The 12785-nt window shown below is 41.6% G+C and overlaps 1 protein-coding gene across 1 annotated transcript in view; it reads left to right on the top strand.

Annotated features, from left to right (window-relative positions):
• nrg3a (neuregulin 3a) overlaps positions 1-12785 on the top strand; it is a gene marked incomplete at both ends in the record, with an annotated part of 318428 nt that overhangs the window by 256253 nt on the left and 49390 nt on the right. The window contains one exon of the mRNA XM_079229705.1: positions 7557-7630. Coding sequence (XP_079085831.1) covers positions 7557-7630 — 74 coding nt within the window. The remainder of the gene's footprint in view (positions 1-7556; positions 7631-12785) is intronic.

Genomic DNA, 12785 nt, shown 5'->3' with positions numbered 1-12785 from the left:
GCACTTTCCCTGTATTCCCAAGAGGGGTCGCTCGCACAAAATCTTCTTTTTTGGCTGTCAAATGTGTAAAAAAAACAGTTGGGTGGAAGACGATGAGTTATGTATGTCGTGCAAAATATCCTTCTATTGGCTCCACATGGTTGTCTTCTGTCCCAGTTGTCCCAACACAGTAAGGGATATGTAGAGTGGCGAAAGGCAAAATAAGGGAACTGATGTAAAATACAAAATATTTCCAACATCAGAGCTACGTTACGTGTTTTTGTTTTAATTGTGATATCGGTGGCCATGCGGAGAAGTGAATTATTGAGCGACTTCCTGCCTCTGTTGAAAGGGTTGAGGGATGGAGGTGAGGTTTCACAGGACTCATGGTGAGATGGAGGAAAGGGCACGCTTTCAAAACACCATCGCATGTATGCAACATTCAGTGGGAGGCATGTTTTATTTAAAAACAGAGAAGCTCAGCAGTCGGTCGCGCTTGACAACTGGAAGCATCCAGAGAGAAAAGAGCGGGAAAAATGTTAAATTCAAAAAGCTGTATTTCTCCACTGACCAAAATTGGGAAAATACTCATTATTGGATTTTTGTTTCTTAGCCTTGACACCTAACTTGGCACAAGTTGTGATTTCAACTTTTAGATTACATTTCACACCTATAACTTAGCAGGGTTTGGAACCGGAGAACTTCACAGAGCAAATCCAGTTTCACCAACTTTGAAATTGCTGCAAAAGGAACATGTTCTTCTTCACTTAAAAAACGCTCCTTTAGTAATTAGAACTCCATCGAGGCCATTTGCCGAAATTAAACTGGAATTGGATTGGACCATAATTAGACCGCGACACAACAGCAGCATCTTCAGCTGCAAAATGTATTCTTCTTGTTTATTAGACAGAGAGCTCCAAGAAGTCATTTATTCTTGAATACATTTTCTGGGTTCACAGTGACCTAAAAAGTCATATTAGATGACCTGTTGGAAGCTTTCACCTCAGTCCTGACTGGTAATAAAAAGCGTGGGGCTGGTTTCACTATAGCTCATGTAATTTCACCCCAAATATACTCACTTTCGCTATGACGTCTACATTTATTACGTATGCAATGCAATGCATTGTGGGCACAGAACACGGACAACGAAGCTGCTCTGTCCACTCCGTCGGGATGTTGGTTAAGGGTTACGGTGTAGATCTTGAATTGCACGCTGTGGTTTGTGCACAACTAGTTGCATGCCATAAGTGATCATTAAAAACACACATTGTATACCAGGAATATCCAGTCGGGGGAAAGCGGGCACAACATTTCACAGCGAACACTGCGGCCTCCATATACTTTTTCACTGCGAGTAATTCACACATCCAGACAAGTTTCATGTCTTTGTCAGTTGCCTGGCAGATTACATGATTACAAGGTAAACGGAGCTGCAGTTTTGGCATAGTTTGAGGATAATCCAAAACTGAGAGCTGAAACTAAAACTAGTAACTCTACAGACCAGTCAAACAGATCTTTTTATGTAAGCTGGCTCTCCATCATACTTGTTTCTGGTCATTCATGCTTGTGAATATATATATGTATATATATATATGTCTTTTCTTGTGTTCCTGAATGTGAGCTGTACTGGAATGAGTGTTTGGCTTCGAGAGACCCCGTTGAATTATGTTCCCTATCACTCTCACACACGCATGGTTATTATGCATATGCATAAAGACTTATGGGCATGCATGTACTGTAAATACACAACAACACGTGCAAAGCACACACAGTTTGACGCCATACCTGCCTCTCATAAACGCTCAGGCTGGAAACATGGCGCCATTTCAATAGGAAAGACTTCCCTTGATACCCGGCGAGGCTAGATTTTCATTTCAATTCTCTGTCCGATCAAGAAAAGGGAGGACTGAATGGAAACGCATCCGCATGAAAGATACGTAACGTCATCAAAGTAGAAAAGTAATCATCTCGGGCCTCCTTTGAAGTCAGGGCTGTCAATTGTATTTGGTTGTCTGCCGATCTGATTAAACAAACCTCCGTGCAGCGAGTGGCCCAACAGACATATTGGATAACGGTAGCATTTGATACATGAAAGGATATGACTTCATTGAGTAGTTTTTTAATATGTAAGAGTGTATCTTGGCTTAAAACCTGATTACAAATAGAACAATGAAATAGTATCTGTAACACCTGCCCTGTTTGTTTTTAGTTTTTTTCCATTATGGCATCCAAAACTTGGTGAAGAATCTTTTGGGCACCTGTGTGAATGTAGCAGTGACAGTGTCTTAGAAAATCAAGAAACCTTTGGATTAAATTAACTTCCTCAAGTTTAATTGTCTCATTGATTCCCTTGAGTAGAGCCATTACTGCCTGTCTATACAACATGTATCAGGATATGACATTTTTCCTAATTTATCATATTGCATCTTGAAGAAAATATGCAGGGGGATTGATGTTGCGTTGTCTTTAAAAATGGGTCCATGCTTAAAATAATGATTCACTCTCCAAGGCAAGCTGATTAGCAAGAGAAGTGTAAACAAGCAATAAAAATGTCAGACGTTTTATAGATTCAAAATGAAGATTTTGATGCATGAACCATTTTTTATTCAAAAGGTGTGTGGCTGTCGCTGTGACGTCTACCTCCTGAGCCGGTTGTTGTAAGGTCAGGCTCCAACCATGACAGAAACAATGCTTGTCCTCGACTATTTCCTGTTATTTGTTGGCCAGTTTACTGGGTATGTGTATCGGCCATTCTGCCCGAAAATTAATTTCACGCTGAGAAAATAGCCCACGAATGTGAAGATCATTGAACCGACCTGTCACAGTCTGACCAATGCACTATTTTCTTTTAATAGACCATTGAGCCTCACGCAGGCTCGGTGGCCGCGCGGCATTAAATTGGTCCAAATGGCCGCCCTGCCAAGGAGAGGGAAGCAGTTGTTTGGATCTCTAATATTTCGTTTTGATGGTTTGACACTGCAAATTGCCTCCTTGTTTTATTTGGATCACATCTTTAGCGTCTGAGGGGGGGAATCAGTGAACAGGATGAATGTTTCCTGTCTTGTACCAACCTCGGAAGATCCGTATAACCGTTCAGTGACAGAAAAACTTCTGAAATCCGTCTTCATTCGTCAGTTTTCAGTCACTATGGTTTGGACAAATTTAGGAAATAGTAAAGCTTGTCCATCTGTGATGACATTTAGTGTCCACTGATGGAATTTCCTTCAGCCTGACTTGACGTAACCTCTATTTTTTATCCCATTTATACATTAAGATCAAGACATCCTACAGATCCGTACATTACAAATGTAGTTAGAAGACTTAATTGCGGAAGCTTTAACCAGGCATTTGACCAAAACTTTCAAACGGCGCTTCAAAACTTTGTGAGATTGCAGCATGTATAATTTTCAGCCTAAAGACCGTTCAAAATCTGCAGGATCGATCCCCGAGGCGCCCTTGAGCAAAGCAGTTTTACCTCCGACTGGCGTTAATGCAAAAAAAAAGACATTCACCTCTACTTTAGGACTCTTTGTTGCCCATTTCTAAAATCTGGAGTGTGTTGGCTTCAGTTTTTGTATTTTCAGTTTTTATTTACACTTCAGCCGAAGTGAATTGCCTCGCAGGGGAAAAACAAATTGCATATAAAATATCATGTTCTCCCATATACAGTACATGGAGAACTTTTGAACCGCTTAAATGGGGTGTGAACGCTCCCTTCGGTTTTGCATATGTATGTGTGTCTTTGAGCGCCAGCGCATGTGTTTTCACACTTCCCTTTGCAGGAATTCATCATCCTCCAGGCGGTATGTTTATATTTATCCCCTTCTTGGTGCTGCTTTGTACATTAGGCGAGAGATTCACACATATGCACACACACACACACACACACACACACACACACACACACACACACACACACACACGCACATGCAGTCTCTCCCTGTTTACTTTTAATTAATGACTATGGTGCTAATTAGAAGACATGCAACCCTTCAACACACTCCGACTGTCTCTCGTTCACTTTTAGATTTACTCCTCCGAGCTTTATGAAGCAACAATCTGATGTGTTTTGATCTCGGTTGGGAACGGCATCGAAAAAAATAAAAAAAGGGAGTTTGTGGGATGCAATAACTTCATATAGAGGACAGTTTTAGACATGATAAAGTAGGACATTACAGATGTGTTTGTGGCGCTTCTGGCCACGCTTCAAGAGGGTTGTGTGCATGCAGATGTGCATACATTTTTCTTTCGGCACACTCTGATCTCTGCTGTATGCTCAGTCTCACTTCCACAGTCTCCCCCACTAATGAGCATGACTCCCAGACAGTGTCACCATGTTAAGCCTCTATTCTTTTAATTATCGTATGCGCCTTGACTTGGCGTGACAAAGGTTGCCTCCTGTCAAGGTTTAGTCAGTGTAGGTCACAACGGCATGGAGGGACGTGAACCAATTTAGCACAGAGGGGATAAAAGATCCACCTGTGTTTTAAGTGACCCGCTGACATGTCAGAGCTTGATCCAGACTTGCAGCGTCTGATTAGGAAGCTGAAGCCTGGACACCAAATGGCAACGCTCACACCACTTTGTCTTTAGACTAAGGCGGCTGTGTTCGTCGGTGTTTGTTTTGTTCTCCTGCTCCCACACAGCGCATATTTGGCATCACACGTTGCAACAGTAAAAGCTGAGAACAACAAACTTGGGAGGACAGGCGGCAATATGGAGGAATAATTAATGAATGATGAGATTGTTGAGGCCTCCTTAACAGCGAGGTTAACATTCTCGCTGTCTGTCTTCAAGGCGGTGTAGGGCGATGAATGTGATTATAAGAAGCCTGCATACGTATCAAAGGAAACCAGTTGTCTTTAACCTCTACAGTGATGGAATAATGTTGGTTTACCACTGCATTCTCATTTATAGCCATAATAGTAGTGCTAGTCAAAGGTTATACATATGCTATCGGCCTTTTAACAGCACATTTTAATTTCAATTCACATTTCCTCATATTCCGCAGTGACAAAGGTGCTTGAAGGACACGGCAGACATTTTGACTTCTTATAATAATGATATATTTCATTTGTTTAGTGCTTTAGAATGGACTCAAAGGCACTTCACATGGTAAAGACAGAAACAAAAAAAAGCAATAACGATACAAACAAGGCAAAACAATATTAGCAGCACGTCATCATTTAAATTTGGTGAGTTTTAGGGGCAGTTTTGAAAGTACCGAGTGACGGAGAATGTCTGAAGCGATGGGAGAGAGAGTTCCAGAGAGCCAATCAAAAGCAGAGTAGGACGGATCGCGTCTTCGGCATAGTAGGGTTTGTAATTTAGCTCCCAGTGAACCAATATTTGTGAACTAGTCAAAGAGTCTTCTGTGAAAAAGGCCTCCTGATAACGTGATGTGATTGCTGACAGGTGTGCGGTCCAAAGTGCTTTACCCTTTCGTAAAGCAGGAAAGGGTTCAGCATGTCTAGCGATTTTGAAATGCCGCTGTCAATGAAACTTCAAACAGATAAAATGTTTTTCACAAAAATGAAACACCTATTGTTTGTTTTCCAATATCTTTCTGGATCTTTCAACCCCAATGTATTATCATTTTCTGCAGCTTTGACTAGATATTTCATCTCCTTTGTGCAACGCAATGTGGGACAACTCACTTAAAATAATTTGTATACAAGGAAAATGTAGTTTTATACACTTTGAACCTACCCATTTCATTTCAGAGAGATTCAGTTCAACATCACAACATTTTTTTTGTGACTTATTTATTTTCATTCACGGACTCCGTTTTCACCAAACGTCTCCCCGTGTGTTCCCCCTTCTCCTTTCCGACGGTGACGATGCCATTCATGCAAACCGCCGGCATGCACAGTGGAGTGCATCTTTCCCCGCCTCCCGCAGCTCATTTAATAATTGAAAATCGCTCACCGTAGATGAGACATGAAGAGGGTACACTCAAAAATCTTTTGATGTCACACTGCATTCTTTTGTGGGCTTGATCTCTATGTACGGCTCCGGTGTTTTGTCTGGGTGGACGTCGATGTTCTCTCAGTTGGGCGCTTCAAAAAGCCAGGGGCCGCTGGGATATGCACATTTGCTCAGCTGTCGGCTTGTCGGAACAGATGTAGATTAACTCCAGGAGTGTCAATGAAACAAATCCACAGGGGTTAACGGGAGGAAACCAGAAGTGTCTTCGTGAAAAGAGACGAATTAAGAAAGTGACCAAATGATAGATTGAATAGCAGGGTCATATTTAGAGAGGTAGCACAAACTTCTAGTGATTTTATTTTCATGTTATGAGTTTTCTCAAGAGGGGATGGAGAGGAACGGAGCAGCAAGTGAGGTACAAATAGCCAGAGGCAAAGATTGATATCCAAACCAACGGAGACACCCAATTAGGCTTTACTCTGCATACTGGCATTTTAGTCTCCATACTATCTCTGCGCACTGCAGGACACATTTACACTTCTATATGTTGATAAGGACGTAGTTATTGAGCTGAAATTAATTAAAAACACACACTCGCAGTGCACCGCCTTTTTCTCTGGGACATTTTCCGAAGAGCAGCATCGAGGATGTTTCAGAATTCATTAGCTGCTTAATGATCATTGCCCGAATGGCACTCTCATGAATGTGCCAATCAAATTCATAAGTTGAGAGTTTGAGGACTATCCAGAAACCGCGAAATGTGTCTTCAATTAATTGAGCACTCTTCATCGGAATTGCTTCCTCTCGGTGGCTCGTAGGGGTTAAGAGCGCAAAAGGAAAACAAAATCATTTTACAGCCAACTCATCGTCATTGGCGGCTTCGCCTCCATCTTCACACAGTTTTTACTACTTTTTTTGGGGGGGGGGCGAAAGCTCTACATTTGCCTTTTTTTCGGTTATGGTTTCCTACAACCAAGCAAGGATACTGAAACTCATTCAGCAACACACAGAGAAAGGTTATAGGTTCTCACCTAATGGGGATTGGATGCTCTTTTTCTGCTGCAGCCTCAATTTGTGCTTTTCTGCTAAAAGGACAGATGTCTTCTTCGAGAAGGTTCTTTCCGATTGCAGGTTTTCAAACCTTAAAAATCACCTCTCTATTAATTTATTCCTGTCAGCTTGCCTTACTTTACACTTTCTTGCAATTCGGCTCACTTCCACAAGGATTGAACCTCACCTGCATTTGTCTCAAAGCACTAGAAGGAGCTTTTTATGCATCTTTTGGGACTTGCATCAGTTGTAGTCAGTGGTGCAGTGCAGGGTATATGCAGGTATTTTTTTGGCAGAATCTCCTCTCCTTCTCAACCTGGTATCACTCCCAACTCGCTTTCAATTTACTCCAATGCACTTTGTCATGTGAGTTCTTCTAAATCCGTCATTATTCAATGGTGTCTTGCAATAGTAAAATCATGAGAGACAGTCCTGCACAGGTAGCAAATCTGGGCAATAGTAACATGCAAGTCTTTCCTGGATGAGCCTCTTAATAATAATATAAGAGTATACCCACTTCTGTTGTAGTGGCATATGTACCTCGTCAAATATACCCGATTCAATGACTGATGGTCCTTTCTCTTTCTTTTCTCCACCAGGTGTCGAGAAGGCTACCAGGGAATCCGCTGCGACCAGTTTCTACCCAAGACAGACTCCATCCTGTCTGACCCAAGTAAGTCTCCATATATTTGACTTCAATGTGCCAATGTACCGGCATCCATCATGAAACCATAGCATCAAATCTGATTGCTAAAAGTTAACATTAAGGAAACTGAGGGGGTCGTATATCTTAGATCATTCTGATGAGGTTCAACTTGAGTTCTTAAGGGTATTGGTCCACTTAAAAATGGCACTAAGGGAAATCAGATATTCCTAAACTTACACCGAGACCGACTGTCCATGCAAATGTCCGCAAAAGGCAGAGTGTTAGATATTAATGTTGGCCGTGTGGGGAACAGGGAGTTCAAAGGTCTCAAATCAATCAAAAATGATCAAATAGAAAAGTATCAGGACATTAACTCTTAGGGTATAGTAGATCCAAAAAGCTGTGGCCCGTATCACATATTACCCTTGAAATATGCATATGGTATTTCTTCTGAAATATAGCACATCTAAAATCTTGGCTGTGACCCTTATTGCATATTCCCCTTGAAATATGCCGATATGGAATTTCTTCAGAAATGCAGTTAGTCATTGCAGCAGCAATGCAGTCATAGATTCTTCTCTCATCACGAATCATACAGCACATTAAATTCTCTAAGTGCTGCAAAAAACTAAACGTCCTCTGCACATTGTGCGTCTACGTGCTCATTGTGGAGATCTTGTATCAGTGGGTTTTGATGCAGGTCCTTAAAAGCCACATCACTAATGGTTTTTCTTTTAGAAACGATGCTAATGCATTAAATGCAAAGTAGAAAAATAAGTATTCCTTAACAAATTCTGACAATGGCTTTAACTGAATTTCATTTTATTCAGAAAACATTGAATACGTTGCTCGAGAGCAGGGTTTACTGCAAAATACCATATCTGACATGTCCAAACAATCTTCTGCCTTTTATGTTCAAGTCACAATAATTCATGTGTTTACTGCATTTCTACCTTCCTGCTTTTCTGTCTTTCATATTCTAATCTAATTGTCCTCATATTACTTAGTAATTTTCTCTTCTATTCCCTGCTTTCTCAAATACCCTCTCCTACTCAGGCTAATGTCACTTCTCCCATTCCTTTATCCTCCAAAGACACGGTCCTCTCAATGTCACACAGCTGAAGGAAGAACACAAATTGCCCTAACTTCTGTCTTTACAGCTCGCTATCTGTGCAATATTAATTTCCCCCGTTCCTCTCAGCTCATTCCAAAAAATATGCGACCTTGTCACTGGGGCACTAACAGTGTGGCGGTAGAATAGCTTATCTGTGACTTTTCTCCCAACAAGGTGCATGCTGTAATAGCACCATTTACCGTACAAGGACAGTACTCTGGCTCCAGGGATTTTTACCTCATAATTGTCCAATGTGGTAACATTCAGAAATTTAAATTTCTCATTATGAGTATGCCCTACTTTGATTGCAAAGGAGAATGTGCCATACATGTAGTTGAAATGTGGCAAATGCAACAACACTGTTATCACTTGCTCTGTGATAATATCCTGTATTTTCCAGATCATTAATTAAGTCTCCGTAATGAGGTTTTTAATTTCAACCAAGTATTGGGGTAATTGTCCTTGTTAGAACAACACTGGTGTTCACTGAAGTGACGCCCGTCGCTGTGTTTGTACACCTAACCCACTGACCTGAACACATTGGTAGCTGAGAACTGGTGCCATCATCACTGAGACAATTTGTCTAATGTCCGAAGGAAAGCATTTTACTTTACCTGTTCATCATTGTGAATCAGTTTAAGTTATGTAATATTGGGTCTCTGCCAATAACTGTAATTTGTATGACATTTTTTAATTGGTAAGGCTACATTCAAATGTGTTGAGAACAGTATTTATGCCTGTCAGCAGAATACGTCTGCTTTAAAAATATATAACCTGCATGAGACTTTCTTTGGATGATTTCCGTATTGTGTGCAGCGCTTTATTGAATGGATGAAATCATTTTGAATCGTATATTTAGAAGAAAGTTCCTGTGTTCACGTGGGCTTCCAGTTGAAATGGCTGGGAGTTACCAATGTATTACTTTTTAGTGTCCCAGCTGACCGCCTGACACAAATCCCCTGTTTGTTCCAGCTTTAGCTCACACCACTTTCCCTAATTCATTTCTGATCTTTTTTCATCTATTCTTAGCAACGTTCTCTAACTCTCTGCCAAATCTCTATCCTTTAATTTTTTTTCTGATGTTAAGAATTGATCGGCCTCCTTTCAGGTTATTCTTCTCCCTAGCTTCCATCCTTCTCTCAACTGCCTTCTTTATTTCGATTAAATTCATGTTTTCTGTTTTCTCCTACAAAACACAATGTTGTATAGTCGATGGATTTCATTTTTCAGTAACGCCGCCTTTTTCTTTCTTCCTGTTTTTTCTCCGTTTTATTCTCGCTGCTTCAAAAAGTTGGTAAGTGTAAAGTCGGAAAAGAAGAGGGGAAGATTGTGGCCACCCTCTTCTTTCCTCAACCCCCTCAGATAATCTTGTCACAGCATCACTCTCCTTGACTCCTCTGCTCGCAGCTCATCAAATCCTAATTTCCTGGGTTACCTTTGTGTCTCGTGCTCGAGCTTGCCTCAGTGTTGACATCCCTGTTGCCCCTTTTTCCAAATTTCCCTCCAGACGGCGCCCTCTCGCCCCCATCTGTCTGTTGCTAACCTCCTCCGTGCCATCCTTTCCTCCACACGCATTTTGTCCAAGCGTCAGACCTCATCCCTTCTCCCGAGCCCACAGTTCTCAGTCCAACTCGTCTCCTAAGACAAAGTGGCGCGGCCCTCAGATGGGCCGAGGCGTGCGTTGTGCCAGCTATAAAAGGTTCACCAGCAGGGCAGGGCAACGCTGCCAAGGACCTCTGGCACCTCGACGGAAAGGGAAGGAAGGGCGAGTGTGAGGAGGCCAGGGGATGGGTGGACGTGGACACGTCTTCTGAGGCTATCGCATGGTCTCAGGGTCCCAGAGGACAGGAAGAGAGTCATGACTCCAGTGGCAATACACAGAGAATGAGAGGGAGATACAAGGCAAAGGCAGAGAGAGGGAGAAATGAGGAGTACTTGATAATTTAGACAAGCCAGATTACCAACTGGCTTTAAAAACAGAATATCAATAATAAAAGGCAAGACATGAATAAATGCCAGACAGGGCTTCCATAAAGTATTCATGTCAAAAGGAAGAAAGAAAAAATAGGGCAGTAGCGAATTAATTAATTGATTAATCAATTCGACAATAGAATATCAACAGGTTCTGAGATCAAAACCTTGCAGGTTTCTTGTTTTGTCAGACTAAAAAGGTCCAGACTACAAAGAATTTCATTTTATGAAGTAAAACGGAGAAAAGCAGCACATTCTCTTTTTGTCTTCATTTTGAAATAAATCAATTTGAACCTCGGAGTGTCGGCCACTTGTACACTCATGCTGTGCAGCCAAACACTTTCCAAACTAACAGAAAATGATTTGAAGTTCTAGTTCAGATCCCAAAGTTTCCATAGATACCAAACATGTCGGGGTTAATGTGTGTGAAATGATGCACAAAAGAGCGAGCCGGTTGCCACTTGATGGAATCTATAAACAATACAAAGTCTTGGGTTTAAATATTTCATGCAGTGTAAATATCATATAGCTCCACGATAGAGTTGTGTGTGTGATCCAGTCAATGTGGAATAAGCCGATGATAAACAACCTCAACATTGCATTTGGTGGAGAAAGAGAGATAATTGAACGTTATAGGGTTAGTTAATTATAGACGAGTTAGAGAAATGAAAAAGATTGTATTGATTTCTCTGGCCCACGCCGCTCTAACCAGGTGCAACGAGACTGAAATCTCCAATGAGCAACACACCTGTGTCGCGTTTAGTCTTTACATAAGTAGGTTTCAAGGCAAAGAAGGTGGGTTGTCTGCACATCCAACCTCACTTGGGTACAGGTGCAGGACAAAAAACTAATCGGCATTGAAAGGAAAAAAAAGATAGGTTTTATTGATGCAATGTTTTCACCCACAAGGCCTTCGCTGCCTAAATGACAAAGCGTGACGGTCAACACATTGGATGAATACAAGTTATTTTGTGGGCTCGCAAAGGGGGCGAACAGCTTGAAAGATTTACAATACAGTCTCAGGGAAGTTCGTGAAATAGTCGGATCAATCGGTTTCATGGACAGGGGCACGAATTGTCGCTTTCTTTTTGGCGACAACATTATGTTGGGAGACACGGTGTTGAACGCCGGTCTCGTAGTTGAAAGGTTTCTGTTGGTTGGACCCGTCCACCAAAAGTGTAAAATCTCGCTTCCAACCAGAACACAGAAGCTCACTGATGTGCGTTGAGTTCTCAGAAAGCCCAAAAGGCTCACAGAGTTTGTCGCCTAACTCGGTTGATGGGATGTTTGAGATCAAAGGTTCTTTTTTATTTTTTGAATCTGTCAAAGAGCAGCAAATGCATTTTCGTTGCCATCCTTACATACAGTATGTCAAATCTTTTTATTGCAGAAGAAACAGAATTCAAGCGGCTTTTGTTGTCGAGACATCTCTTGTTGTTCACTCTGGGAGGCTGCTGATTGGCACTACCCATTCTGAGAGAGCTTTCACAGAATTATGCAGTATTCATGAGCTAACGGAGTCTCAAAAATGTATTCTCTTTGAATAGTTTTTCCGACTTTTTTTTTCTGCCCCACCTCAATCTTATTCTTTACTACTTTCATCCTCGATACAACCCTTCTGCAATTATTGCCTTGGTCGCAAATTGAGAAAACAAATTCAACCTTTCTGAAGCGAAAGCCTTGTAGCCGAGACAGAATCGGCAAAATTTCACCTCCAGTACAGGAAATGCATCACATAACACCCCATAGTCACACACACACACACAGAGAGAGAGAGAGAGATTAAAATCTGATGACAAATTTAATTCACGCTTTCTGAGATCTGATTTCATGCCCATGTGCACCGCAGATGATAACACTGCAGTAATCATGCAAGTCCAATTTCCCTTCCAATACAACCCCGTGTTTCACGTGGTGTTGCATGTTTCTATCCATAACATATAACGGCAGCATAAAATGTGCTATTGCCTCAAGCTTTGTGCTTTCATCATAGGCCAGCTGTCGAGTCAAGGGCGACGCGAGTCACCTCGGATCGTGTCATTATTACGGTTCCACTGAGCGAGTCGTACGTTTTGTTTATTCGCAACGCAAATACCT

This window comes from Taurulus bubalis (genome assembly GCF_910589615.1).
Source record: "Taurulus bubalis genome assembly, chromosome: 14".
Taxonomy (NCBI): Eukaryota; Metazoa; Chordata; class Actinopteri; order Perciformes; family Cottidae; genus Taurulus; species Taurulus bubalis.
The sequence above is the reverse complement of the archived record's forward strand: the minus strand, read 5'-3'. Positions and strand labels throughout refer to the sequence as shown.